We start from the raw sequence: 15000 nt of genomic DNA on the forward strand, positions 1-15000 counted from the left end.
CTTCTACTACGGCTACGTCATCACCCAGGTGAAGTCTTCTAAATACGAAAAGGATACGTACCTTAGAACACTTTCGTATATTGTTCATTCGTATATTGAAGCAAGACTGGCGCTGCAATCACCCGTTCTGTGAATTATTTTCATAATATTTTCCATACTTCTTTTCGTACCTTCGAATCTTCGTATATCGGGTTTTCGTACATTGGGGATATTTGTGCGACTGTTCTACTCTGTTGTACTACGTCGTGAATGGAAGGGAGGGTAGGGAGGGAAGGAGTAAGGGAGTAGTTAAAGCGAGGCTAGTTTGATAGCCGTTAGAGGTAGCAACTTATAAACTACCCCTCCATTTTCCCAATATCAACGTAAATTTAGTAAAAATTTCCTCCAAACTATCCTAGTATCAACACTTACTTGCTGGATAAGTAAACATGCAGCTAGCACTAGCGGCTGCTAAACTAGTCCCGTGTCAAAAAGGCAAGAAAACTAACGCGTGTTTTTAGAGTTGTAAGGCGCGTTTATTGGGTGGTTGAGGGAGAGGGGTGGTGGGGTAGTGGCGCCCACATACAGCTCGAAGCCGAACTCTGTCCTCACCTGGCTGAAATCGATCTCCTGTCCTTTGCTTTCATTAGATGTACGAAGAATGTAGCCGCCATGCTAGTGACTTGCCCCCTCCTCCTCCTCTTCCTCCTCCTCCTCAGTTACCTACAACACTGTTGCGAACTATGGAGTGGGAGGGGATCAATAGGTCGATACTTTACTCCGGTTCTCTCTTCCTGGTAGCCCAAGACCCCCAAGAAACCGGTCACGGCCACCAGCTCGGCACATAGATAATTTAGTGAAGAGATTTTGTGCTGTTCTCTGGAAGGGGTGAATTGAACACAGTGTAATAGACGTGCTATGGAGATCTCAACTTGATTCTGGGCACTGAGCACGCGCGCGCGCGCGCACACACGCACACACACACACACACACACACACACACACACACACACACACACACACACACACACACACACACACACACACACACACACACACACACACACACACACACACAAATAGAAAATAGAATATCGGGTCAATATAAAATTGGAAACAAGGAAGTCAAAAAAGTCAATTCAGAAAGGGACTTGGGAGTGATCATTTCAAGTGACTTGACACCTGATAAACATGTCAATAAATCATTTGGAGAGAGTTTTAACTTATTTAGATCAATGAAAGTGGCCTTCGACTACATGGATGAAAAAAAATGTATAGAAAATAGTAGTTACACTAATAAGACCTAAACTAGAGTATTCTGGAACACTATGGGCACCTAGCACAAAAAAGAACATAAGAAAATTAGAAAGAATCCAAAGAGCAGCGACAAAAATGGTACCTACACTATCAAATTTGACATACGAACAAAGATTGGAGAAATTACATCTATCAACACTGGAACAGAAGAGAAAGAGGTGATTTGTTGACCATTTACAGAATTATGAAAGGGATGGAAATTCTCGATAGAGACGACTTATTAAAATGGGACAGAAGAGAAACAAGGAAACAAGAGGTCACGAAAAGAAGCTAAAGAAGGACAGTTACAGAAGAGACCTGAAAAAGAATAGCTTCCCACATAGATTGATTGATGTCTGGAAGAAACTAAACGGAGAAACAGTGAATACCAAAACTATACACAATTTTAAGAATAAACTAGATGCGGAGAGATACGAAAACGGGTCCTACGAGCATAGCTCTCGTCCCGTAAAATACAACTAGGTAAAACACACACACACACACACACACACACACACACACACACACACACACACACACACACACACACACACACACACACACACACACACACACACACACACACACACACACACACACACACACACACACACACACACACACACACACACACAACACACACAACACACACACACATAAATACTTGGGATAGCTTAGAAGGTGACGTAACCTAATCTGGAATAATACATAAATTCAAATCTAAGTATGATAGCTGTAATGAGGGAGATCGATTCATTTTTTGTCCCAGTCAGTCGTCTTTCAGATCTACAGCAGGTGGAGTGACTCTACTCCCCCTTGACGTCCTGACGTCCTCCTTGAGTTCCTCCTTGACTTCCCCGCCACAGATCGCCGGCGGCCGGGCGGCGGAGCTGTACGGAGGAACGCGCGTCTTCGGGCTGTCCATTTTCGTCAGCGGGATCCTCTGCTTCTTCATCCCCTTCTGCGCGCGCATGCACTACCTCGCCCTCGCCGTCGTCAGGTTCCTGCAGGGCCTGGCCCAGGTAAGCGGCTGGTGGTGCCACAACACCGCAAGTGGTAATATCATCATTATTTGTATCTATCCATCTATATATCTATCTGTTTATCTATCTATCTACCTACCTATCAATCTATATATCTATTTATCTATCTCTTGATATATCTATATATCTATTTATTTATCTCTTGAAATTATTGAGGGTAAGTTTCTTTTAGGAAGGTGTCGCTGCAATTTCCCTGGTTTTATAAGTCCTTATGTAAGGCTAAATTACGTTACGTTATGATTGGTAAAGATAGATTAAACTAGATCAGGTTAGGCTAGGTTAGATTAGGTTAGGGTAGGCTAGGCTAGGTTAGTTCAGGTTAGGTTAGGTTAGGTTAGGTTAGATTAGGCTAGCAAAAGTTAGGTTAGGTTAGATTAAGTTAAGATAGATTTGGCTAGGTTACGTTATTATAGGTTAAAATAGATTAGGGTAGGTTAGGATAGGTAAGACTAAATTAGGTTAGGTTACGCTAGGTAAAATTAGATTAGGTTAGGCGAGGTAAATTTAATTTAAGCTAAGTTAGGTTATATTTGGTTAGATTAGGATAAACGCCGTCGTCTAATGGGGTTATTTCACTGACCTCCTACGGGCTGCACCATTGCTGACAGTTAAGAATTCGTTTGAGTAAAAACGACTTCGGTTACAATATTCTATTTTTAAAATCTCTAAACATGAAATCATAATTCCGTTATATATAGCAAAGCTGAATGATGAACTAAGCGATTGTAAACCTATATGAATGTTAAGGGCCATTTACACGGTCAAACAGTTTGACAAACCCGGTTTGTCAGACAAGTGTTTGAAGTGATGCTTGACCGTGTGAATGGGATATTTGGTCGTCAAACACGTTTGTCGAACGTGTTTGACAACCAAATACCCTATTCACACGGTCAAACAGCACTTCAAACAATTGTTTGACAAGCCGGGTTTTTCAAACCGTTTGACCGTCTAAATGCCCCTTTAGACATACTATTGGAATATTCTTAGACAAGTCTAGATTTCTGTAAGCAAAGTCATATTCTAGTTATTCAAATGGAGGTTAAAGGTAGGGTGTAGGTAGGGTGTAGGTAGCCCCTTCATATACAGGGTGAGCAGATGTAGAATGATTATGTTAGATTTAGCATACTTTCCCATGAAATAATGCTATATCAATAAAAGAAATTATAACCGAACGTAATAGTAGGATAAAAAATTCTATATCTATATACTAAGAGCTTTTTCCTCCTTATAAGAGAGGTTGCCAAGTCAAAGGTACTTGCCTACTCCCACCCATCCACCACCCTTTCCCTCCTTTTATCTTAGCTCCTCATGGATGACGGGTCATCCCTGTATCTCGCCCACTACCCTTGGGCAGAAGCAATGTAGTAAGACACAGTACATCCACAGGGGGCCACTTCATTTAATCGGCGACCCCACCTCTCCGTCCCCTCATGCAGAAAAAGAGAAGACGGGGAGAAATCCCTTCGGGCTGCGTCAAAATATCATTCACACATAAACCCCCATTCCCTGTCCCTCTCTTCCTTACATAACAGTGTCATCTATACACAGTTATTCTCCGCTCACCCCTATCTCCTGCCTTTTTCTATTCTTGCTCAATACCCCATTCACCCCATTCATCCATCTCATCCTCGGTCGTCCCTTTAAGTTCATTTCATCCACCTTTGTCTTCCACACATCTTTTACTAATCTTTCATCACTCATTTTTTCTGTGTCCAAACCATCCTAATAATCTTTTCCACTCCTGCTCTCCTCACCTCCTCATTTCTCACTCTGTCCAACATAGTAACCCCTACCATACTTCTCATACATTTCATCTCAAACACATTTAAAATGTTCCTCTCTGTCTCGCTTAAATTCTAAGTCTCTGCCCTATACAATGTTCATGAAAGTGGCAGTTGCCGACAAGATTGACGAGTTAAACACCATATGAGGACGGAGCCTTTATTTGTACGACGTTTCGCTTATTACAGCTTTTTCAAGTACAAGTTGAGATACAAATGCTTGAGATTAAATAAGGAGAAAGGAGGGAACGGGGAGAGAAAAGAAGAAGGGGGGAAGGAAGAGGAGGAGGAGGAGGAGGAGGGGGAGAGGAGGAGGAGCAGAGGAACACTGGGAAAGGATGAGAATGCTGACCCAAACGTCCGTGGGCGAAATGTCCACAAAGGGTGGTTTAAATATTTAAGATTTTGCTGGCCTAATACCCATGGCCAGCAAAATTTTAAATATTTAAACCACCCTTTGTGGACATTTCGCCCTCGGACGTTTGGGTCAGCATTCTCATCCTTTCCCAGTGTTCCCCTTCTCCTCCTCCTCTCGCCCTCCTCCTCCTCCTCTTCCTCCTCCTCTTCCTTCCCCCCTTCTTCTTCTCTCTCCCCGTTCCCTCCTTTCCCCTTATTTAATCTCAAGCATTTGTATCTCAACTTGGGTCACGCACATTCACCCGACACCACGCAACATCCCCGGGCTGACCACATGGCTGGTCAGGACTCAATTAGGAGCACCTTCTCCATCTTCTCCTCCAGCGAGAGAAGAAGATGATTCGACTCTACCACAAAAGAGACGACGATCCAATCCGGATAATGAAAGAACCCACCTTGAAATGGAGTCCAGTGAACTGGGCATCATCGCCACCACCTCCGCTAAGGACGGTTGCTCTCACCCGTCCTCTCAGCTAGCCACCACGCTGCCCCCCCCTCCCAACCTCTCCCCATCAGGGGACACTGGAGCGAAGGAGGAAGGCAACCCTGAGCGTATGACATACGCAGCCGTCACCAAGGAGGCCAAAGAACCTCAAGGAGGTGAATGGCAGGTGGTTATTAACCGCCGCCATCGAGCCAAGAAACCCCCTACTGCACCACCACCCTCCAAATTCCCAGTCATAATCCGCCCTGAGGACGGGTCCACTACTTTTGTCAAGATAGGCTCCTGGAGACAGGCCCAAATTATCAAAAACACAGTTGGGCCTGTTGAACGTATACGACAGATCCCTAGTGGGGAGTGGTTGATCAGCTGTACCTCGGAGAGACAGCAGGGAAATCTACTGCGCTCTTCAACGCTGACGATGGACTCCAAGCAGAGGATCAAGATATCGACCCGCATCCCCAAGACAATCGTGGTTGGGGTAATCAAGGGAGTCCCCATAGACAGCGATGCAGAACACCTTCTACGAGCTGACCTAGAAGCACAGGACCTGCCAATTGATTCTCTTCAACGCCTAAGGAGCAGAGACGGTGTAGAGACGGGATCTGTGCGAGTCGCCTTCCTAGCGGCTGAACTTCCCACCTCCGTAAAGTTGGGATACACTCAGCACCAGGTGGTGCCCTACGTTGCCCCGGTAAAGCGATGCACAAACTGTCAGCTCCTCGGCCATCCAAAAAAGGAGTGCCGACGCAAGTCTCCCCAGTGCACTCGCTGCGGAAAAGGGCACATCACACAAGATTGCCAGGAGAAACATCTCTTCTGCATCAATTGCTGTGACAATCACTCTGCAGCAAGCCCTGATTGCCCAGAAATATTATCAGGAAGATAGCGCATGAGCTTAAAAACCAGCGCTACTCTACCTTCTCAGAAGCTCTCCTAGCTGCCAGAGAAAAATGGAACATGCAGCTCAAGGAAGAGAAGGCCATGGGAAGAGACTTCACTGCAGTCCCACAAGCCTCCTCCCGCAACGTGTCCAAAACCTACCCACACAGGGAAACGCCAGCGACCTCCCCACCCTCCCCAGAGGCACCTTCGGGGAAGAAGGAGTCTGCGGGTCCTGAAGACATAGAGGTGGAGACAGCGACTCCTCCGATATCTAACCCCCCACAGATGAGGAGTAAGCAGAAGAAACTGCGCAAGCGGAGGAAGATAACTAAGACACCCCAGTCTGAGCACTCTGATGCCGCGCCCCTTGCACCCCCAACGCAAACGGAGCCCCCAGCACCCAACGACTCCCCGTTAGCTGAAATCAAACTTGGCCCAGCAGCTCCCAGCCCTCAAGCGGAAGGCACCCACACCCTCGATAGTTCCATCAACGCCATGCAAGACGCTATGCGTGCGTGGCAGAAACAGATTGCCCAGACCAATCCACAAGCAGCCCGCCTCCTCGATGGAATCTTCGTGATCCTGAACACAGTACTGGACCTCTCCAACCATGGCTGCGCTTAGGATGCTACAGTGGAATTGTCGGGCAATCAACACTGCCCGCGACTTACTAGTCCAACACCTCGCCGAGCACACCTACGATGTGGTTGCTCTACAATCTCTAGTTCGTAAGCCTAGGCTACTCCCCTCCCTCCCGGGTTTCCACTATCCACCTTTTTACGAGACGGACGCAGACGGGGAAGTCCGTGTTGCCACGTACGTCGCAAACGGACTCTCGTCTCAGCGCGGGACCCTTCCTGACAAGTTGGAGGAAGGATATGCGGTTGTCACTACTGTAAGTATGGAAAACAATCAGGACATATCCATACTAAACTATTACAACCCCACCACAACTCGGCACTTCGACTGGCTGGCAAAGCTAACCGGACAGTGGGTCGTCCTTGGAGACTTTAATTGCCGAGACGCCCTGTGGGAAGATGGCTACCCCAACACCTCACCAGCCATAGCCTCACAGCTGGATCTGGTTGACCTGGTTCTTCTCAACAACGGCAGTCACACCAGGATCCCTGATGTCTCATCCCACAGTACGTCAGCCATAGATCTCTCCTTTGTGTCACCAAACCTAGCTGGAGCAACGGACTGGTCCCCCCTGGATGACCCCCTTTCTTCAGACCATCTCCCCATACAAGTAACGATCCACCTGGCACCCACAACCTACCTACCTCCAGCAGGACAGCAGCTCAATCTCAATAAAGCAGATTGGAAGAAATACAAAGCATACCTCGCCAACTCCCAGTACTGTCCGGACCTCGCCAGAACAGCGGATGATATCAATGCAGAATTTACTGAACTTCTGCTCATCGCAGCACGCCAAGCCATCCCACTGACGAGGGACCTCCAGGGAAGACGTGGACACCCCTGGTGGACTCCTTCGTGCAAAGAAGCAGTTCAACGAAAACGACGAGCCTATCAACGCTTCATGGAGGAGGGCTCCGACGCCAGTCACAAGGCAATGAAACAAAGTAAGGCACAATGCAAAAGGATTATTGCACAAGCCAAACTACAGTACTGGGAAGACACCAAAGGGAAGGACGAAGACCTCGGTGCAGCCTGGAGGAAACTCAAGGTACTCAAGAGGCGTTACAACCCCCCCGACAGGAACCTGACCACCACAGACGGGAGAATCCTTCGCACACCTGAAGAAAAAGCCGAAGGATTCCTCCACCACTTCGGGAACGCCAGTAGCACGGATCACCTACCAGAAGCACAGCAGAGCAGGCGCCGAGAAGAAGAAAGCCTCATGGATCTCTCCCCTCCAAAGGGCTCAGACACCCACCTTACATTGTTTGAACTTCGCAGAGCCTTGAGGGTCACCCAGGGCTCCACGGCATCCCCGGGAGCTGACGAAATCACATACCCCCTACTGAGACATCTCCCTCCTCCACTCCAGGACACCCTCCTGTCTATTTTTAACAAATATTGGGTAGAGGGAATAGTCCCGGGTGCCTGGAAAGTAGCCACGGTCACCCCAATCCCCAAAAACAACAAGCCACGTCACATGGTGGCCAGCCACAGACCCATATCCCTCACCTCTCACGTCGGGAAAATCTACGAGAGGATGGTCTTAAATCGCCTCACTCACACCATCGAGACCAAGGGTGCACTCCCGAAGCTTCAAGCAGGGTTCCGAAGAGGAAGAAGCATCAATGACCACATCGTGAGACTCGCAGAACATGTCCGTAAGACCCAGTGGCAGAAGAGGATTCTGCACACCTGCTTCCTGGACATCGCCCGAGCCTTCGACACCGTATGGCACGCCAAACTTCTGCTGAAGCTTAAATCTATCGGAGTCTCCCCAGCGTTGTATTCCTTCGTTCGCTCCTTTCTCTCCGGCCGCTCAATAATAGTGCGCTGGAAGGGAGTCTTGAGCGGGCGAATGCCTGTCGACATGGGAGTTCCCCAAGGCTCAGTGGTAGCACCCACTCTCTTCGTCCTAATGTTAGCCGACATCGGGAAGGGGCTGAGGAAGGACACCACCATTACCGCCTATGCCGACGATATAGCCGTGTGGCGCCGATCAAGGCATAGACGTCCGAAGAAGGACTCTGCCCAACACAAGGCAGAACTCCGCCTCTTCCAGAGTCAAGTAGACATTGTTGTCCGCCACCTCGAAAGCCTCGGCTTCCTACTCTCTCCAAACAAGACAGTGTACATGCCTGTGCACCTTCCTGGCTACAACAGAGGCCATTACCCAACCTGGAACGTCCTCAGCATCTGCGGCACGGAAGTGCCCCCCTCACCCTCAGTCAAATACCTGGGCGTTATCTTTCAAAAAGATGGTCGCTGGACTAGTCAGATCCAACAAGCCATAAATAATGCAAGACGTGCCCTCAACATCATTAGGGCCGTCCGACACGAATCATGGGGGCAGTGGAGAGAAACCCTCATCCACCTCACCCAGAGTCTAGTCCGCTCCCGGCTTCTGTTTGGCGCACAAGCTTTGCACGACCTGCCCGTGTCGGCCATCCATCGCATGGCTACAGTCGAGTGCCAAGCACTTAGGCTAGGACTCGGACTCCCGCAGTCTGTCCCTCAGGAGCAAGTTTACTGTGAAGCCGGAATCCTCCCACTTTGGCATCGCCTGAAGAGAGATACCTGCAGGTACCTCTTCAGCTCAGCGAGGGTACCTAACTCCACGGACACTGAACTAGGCGAAGGCTGGAACCCAGCCCCACATACTGTGTCAGGACATGGTCTGGTCTCCTCTGTCTCCGGTCTATGTTCAAGAGCGGGAATAGAGCCAGCCGACCGCCTCCGTGTCCCCCAAGCCCAAATCGATCCATACCCACCCTGGATCATGAAGCCGCCGGAGGTACGAACCAATGTCCCTGGAGTAGCAAAAGAAGATCCACCACATCAAATCGCCACCTGTACTCGAGAACTGCTGGCTAAGGAATACGCAGACGACTTCAAGATCTTCACAGACGGATCGGTACTCAGTGACGGCAGAACAGGAGCAGGACTGTTCTTCGAGACCACGCGAGAGCACTTCGAAGTGAAGCTCCCGCCCACCACCATCCTAACTGCCGAACTCGTCGCCATCAGAGAAGCTTTGAATAAAGTCAAAACTCTCCCCCGTTCCCCAACGCAAATAGTCATCCTATCGGACTCCCAGTCCAGCCTATATGTAATACAGAGTGAGTACTGCAAAACAAGACCGGAAATCCTCAAGGAAATACTAATCCTATCAGAAGAAATCGCACGATGCGGACTCCGTCTTCGTTTCCAGTGGGTGCCCTCCCATGTAGGCATCCATGGAAACGAGATGGCCGACCGAGCCGCCAAACGAGGGGCCCTAACCTCTGAAGAGGATTGCATCTCGCTCTGCTTTTCAACAAGTGATGCCAACAAAAAAATTGACCAAGCAACATGGGAGCTCTGGTCAGAGGAATATGCCGGGACTGCCGCTACCCGAGGCTGGCCCATCAAGACATGCAATAAGGGAACCCTCTGGACCCACCCTCATCCACTTCCAGCCCACATTCTTCACCTCATCTCAAGAATCCGTGTCAACCACTGGAAAACCCGCTATCTGAAGACCGTCTGTGCCTGCGGGACGGAGCTGGTCTCTTTCCTCCACTGCTTATTCCTATGCCCCATCCTTCGCAACCACTTCCAACCGCTGCTGAACCTCCTTGGGAAGAGCCCCCCAAGAATGTTATATTCAGTCACCGACCACCACAGCATCATCATGGCAGCCCACCTAATCTCCACCTCACCAGTTGGACATTTATTATAGCACCGCTGGCGCTTGACATCTTCCCGGAGACGAATTAGATATACTAGATGTAGACACAGCCAATAATGAGAAATTAAAAGACAGTCCCTAATCGGATCCCTCCGCTGGGACTAAAAAAAAAAAAAAAAAAAAAAAAAAAAAAAAAAAAAAAAAAAAAAAAAAAAAAAAAAAAAAAAAAAAAAAAAAAAAAAAAAAAAAAAAAAAAAAAAAAAAAAAAAAAAAAAAAAAAAAAAAAAAAAAAAAAAAAAATCTCGACTTGTACTTGAAAAAGCTGTAATAAGCGAAACGTTGTACAAATAAATGCTCCGTCCTCATATGGTGTTTAACTCGTCTATACAATGTCGTTGGCACAATCACTCTTTCATACAATCTCCTCTGCAGCCATTTCCAATTGCCCATTTCTCATAACACTTTTTAATTCCCCAAAGTATTTACTTCCTTCTCTTCAATCTACAATTTACCTCCATCTCCACTCCTCCCTTTCCTTCCACATGCGATCCCAACTACCTAAACCTATCCACTTCCTCCAGCCTCTCTCCTTTTAGATTTACCTAAATTTTTCTTCAACTTTCTCCTATCGCATACCTTCCCAAACTCCGTCACTGACTCCTTTAATCTATCCACTGACATTGCCACAAACGCAGTGTCGTCAGCAAACAACAACTGGCTCACCTCCCACTTTCCTTCATTTTCTTTAACCATCTTCAATACCCTGCCCATCACCCTCGCCTTAACCTCCCACACCACCCCATCCATGTATAAATTGAACAGCCATAGCGACATGACATCCCTGACGCAGTCCCACCTTTACCTCAAACCACTCACGTCTCTACATTTTTTATTCTAGCATAGGCTCTACTACTCGTAAAAAATATGGCTGATCTTAAAAGACTTCCCCAAACTGCAAAGCCTCCAACAGTGCCTTCCTGTCTACCCTGTCATAAGCGTTTTCCAAATCCATAAAGGCCCTAAAAACATCCTTATCTTTTCCTAAAGCTTTCTCACATATCTACCTTACTACAATAATCTGATTCACGCAACCCCTACCTTTCCTAAACCCATACTGTTCCTCACCAATTACTCCCTCTGTTCCTCTCCTAATCCTCTCAATCAAAACCCTCCCATAAGCCTTCCCAAATACACTTAACAAACTGATCCCTCTGAAACTACTACACTCATATTTGTGCCCTTTTTCCTTGTAAAGCGGAACTATACAGGTACTCCTTCAGTCCTACAGCACTCTACCCTCCCTTAGACACACATTAAGCAGCCTCACTAGCCAGTCCACTATTACTGTACCTCCCTTCTTCAAACACTGCATGACACCCATTTAACCCAGGTGCCTTACCTGTTCTCATCATTTTCAGAGCTACTTGCACCTCATCTTTTCTTATTTCTCCTCCATTTTCCTCTCCCATTACCATCATTTTCTTAGCGTCTCCCACTACTACCACCAATCCCTCCTTATCTATCCTTCTCCACATTCAACAGCTCTCTAAAATACTCCGCCCATCTTCCCTTTACTGCCTCCTCTTCCGTTAAGATCTGTCCTTCTGCGCCTTTTCCCCTTTCTTCTCTACTCGACTCACCTCCCCTTCCTCTTTTGATTTCCTTCTAAAGAATATTTTTATTGTTTTCAAAATTTTCTGTCATAGTCCTACCCATATTACATCTGTTATCCTTTTTACTTCCTTTATCATTTGTTTTGCATTGATTTTGCCAATCTAGCATAATTTCAGTTCCTGTCTAGCATATTCTTAATTGAGAAATATCATCCTGTTCATGTCGCGATATCGTGTTTATCATCACGATCGTCAGTGGTCAGTATTCAGTGAACAGTGATGATATTCCTATAGAGTCAGTATGTGTTCGAGACTTGGATCGAATGCCATTACTCTCCTCAACTGACCTATGTATATTGCCTTTCCTGGTGTTCTCATTTCAGTTAGCTGTTTCTTTTCGTGGTTAGCATTTACTGGGAAATAAGTGTACACATTTCTATCAATTAGAAAGTTTTGAATGTTTAAAAAATTCCAATAATTGCAACAAAACTTTGCGAAAATTGGAAAATCCTGGATACACGACGCACTTTCTAATATTCTGGTACATTTTTAATTTAATTTTCTTTTATTGGATATTTTCTAATTTTAGAAATCCTTTATAAAGAGAATGACCTGTATTTGTCATAATTCGTGAATGGATGTCACACATCGGCAAATATTGTCAATTGATGTTTTTTACTTTTGCCTAGGTACCGTTCGAATTGAAAAAAGTTATCTTTCGTTTGTTTAAGGGCTATCAGAATGTATTGTAAAAATGTGGTATTTTGTAAAGTTACAAAATAGTTAATTCTATTGTTTAATTAATGGAGACTAGGTATATGATTCTGACATTTGTAGAAATATGAAAGATCATATTTTAGTGTCTGATAATTCAAATTTGATGGATTATGGTTTCAGTTCATTCTTTGTTTAATTAGTAAAAAGATGTATTACAGCAATACTATATTTCTAAATTTTAAAAGATAATTGTGTCACATAATCTATGAAAAGAAGAAATATATATAATTCGGAAGTTTATAGAATACAAAGAATACAACTTTAGTGTTTGACAACTTGCAAGATAATAATTTGTGCGTAAAGTGACTTGAGTTCTTTGATTTGTTTAGCACTATCAGCTGCACTACAGAAACAGTACAATTGAAAAAAAAGTTGCAAAATTGATGAGTGGTTTATATAATTTATAAAAAGTACGACAAAAATCATGAGTCACTCTCCACTCTCCACACAGAAGGAGAATATTTGTTTCCGCCAGCATAATTGGTTAAAAAAAAAAAAAAAATACATGTTCTTGTTTATCGATTTCTATCAGTTCACAGTTACCGACAATATTAAAATCTTAGAAGGTAAGTGCTGTCTAAAAGTTGAATATTTCGTCCGACAATGTTGGAAGAATTTCCTGTTCCTGTCTCTCCCCCTTCTCCTTGATATCCCCCACCCTTGTACTCCTCCTTCTCCTCCTCCTCCTCTTCTTCCTCTTTCTCTTCTTCCTCGTCTTCTTGCTCCTCTTAATCCTCGTCTTAGTCTTCCTCTTTCTCCTCTTCCTTTTCTTTCTCATCCTCATCCTCATTTCTCTTTCTTCTTCTCGATCTCCTTACCTAACGACGACGATGACGACAACGACGATGATGTCGACCACAGGCTCCCGTGTTCCCAGCCATGCACGCCGTCAGTTCCCAGTGGGTTCCTGCGGAGGAGAGGACCCAGTTCCTGGGGCCTGTCTACTACGGTGAGTACTTCCCCCATCCCTGAGCTGAATAGAGTCGCTTGGCGGCAGCCAGAATCAAGGACACAAGCAGGCGAGCCAAGCGATTTCATTCAGCCAAAGGGAATTTCCTCTGAGGTTTCGGATTGGCTGCATTTTATTTTTAGCCAATAGGAGTCACGGCGAGAGGTTCTGGGAGAATTTGTTGGTCCTGTTCATGTACGTGTTCATGGTTAGCTTTAAATCTGCAATGTTGATGATTTCAGGGAACATACTCGTAAGTCTTCTTCTCTGTATATATATATATATATATATATATATATATATATGTATATATATATGTATATATATATATATGTATATATATATATATATATATATATATATATATATATATATATATATATATATATATCAATCGGCTATAGAGACCCTCTCCTTAATTAATTTGCGATGGTTTTTCCGCTTCCTCGCCTTTCTGTTCCTCTTGCTGGTATCGTCGGCCTGCCCTTCCCCCTCGGATACGTAAACAGCGACTAGCGTGGGCGTCATGCTGGCCATGCCCCTCAGCGGCCTCCTGATCGACACGCTGGGTTGGGCATCGGCCAGCTACTTCGCCGGCCTGGCCGCCGTCGTCTGGAGCGCTGCCTGGTTCCTACTTACGTCGACTAAGCCGGCCAACCACCCGAGGTAACTTTTGTTCTATCTTTTAATTTGTTTGTTTTTCTTTTAAGTGTTAATGTTTCGCAGAAAGAAGAAATGAAGAGAAGGGCTCTGGAAAATGAAGAAAATGAAGAACAACCACACGAAGTCAGGTGTCTGCGTAGAGGAGTAAGTGCCTAGAAATCCCCCTTTGGGAAAGAGTCCCATTCATCATGGACAGGTGGAAGAAACAAATATCAGAGGAAGAGAGAGAGAGAGAGAGAGAGAGAGAGAGAGAGAGAGAGAGAGAGAGAGAGAGAGAGAGAGAGAGAGAGAGAGAGAGAGAGAGAGAGAGAGAGAGAGAGAGAGAGAGAGAGAGAGAGAGAGAGAGAGAGAGAGAGAGAGAGAGAGATTAGGTAAGGTGCAGATCCGTGCCACCAATCGCCATATGTATATGTATGTGTGTATTTGTGTATGTATATACGCATGCGTGAATGTGTACGTACGTATGTGCGTATATGGAGCTTGTGCTTAAGTCTGTGTGTACGTGTGTCACTCGCATGCATTCTTAAACCATTCCCGTCTCACCCCGCAGGATCAGCCTCGAAGAACGGGAAAAGATCGAGAAATCGATCGAACTCGCGGGGACCTCCGGGGGCGTGGCGGCCCAAGCCCCGTGGAGGGACATCCTGAGGTCTCCTCCCGTGTGGGCTCTGAACGCCGTCGACTTCGGCAACGGCTGGGGGCTCTCCCTGTTCGTGACTCAGGTTCCCACCTACATGAGGAACATCCTCGGTCTCTCCATCAAACAGGTGATGACCCATCAAATATATTGAATAAATGACCAATGCCCTCTCTCGTTGACAACCGAACAGGGATCCGGACCCTCAC

General features: G+C 46.1%; 1 protein-coding gene across 1 annotated transcript in view; it reads left to right on the plus strand.

Moving 5' to 3' along the window:
- Positions 1 to 15000, plus strand: part of LOC143027336 (putative inorganic phosphate cotransporter) — a 33936-nt gene that overhangs the window by 9143 nt on the left and 9793 nt on the right. The window contains exons 4-8 of the mRNA XM_076188610.1: positions 1 to 28; positions 2142 to 2297; positions 13404 to 13491; positions 14001 to 14157; positions 14705 to 14921. The exon at positions 1 to 28 is cut by the window's left edge and continues 47 nt beyond it. Of these exons, the coding sequence (XP_076044725.1) occupies positions 1 to 28; positions 2142 to 2297; positions 13404 to 13491; positions 14001 to 14157; positions 14705 to 14921 (646 nt within the window). The remainder of the gene's footprint in view (positions 29 to 2141; positions 2298 to 13403; positions 13492 to 14000; positions 14158 to 14704; positions 14922 to 15000) is intronic.

This window comes from Oratosquilla oratoria, chromosome 8, assembly GCF_046742065.1.
Source record: "Oratosquilla oratoria isolate Oo_2021 chromosome 8, ASM4674206v1, whole genome shotgun sequence".
Taxonomy (NCBI): domain Eukaryota; kingdom Metazoa; phylum Arthropoda; class Malacostraca; order Stomatopoda; family Squillidae; genus Oratosquilla; species Oratosquilla oratoria.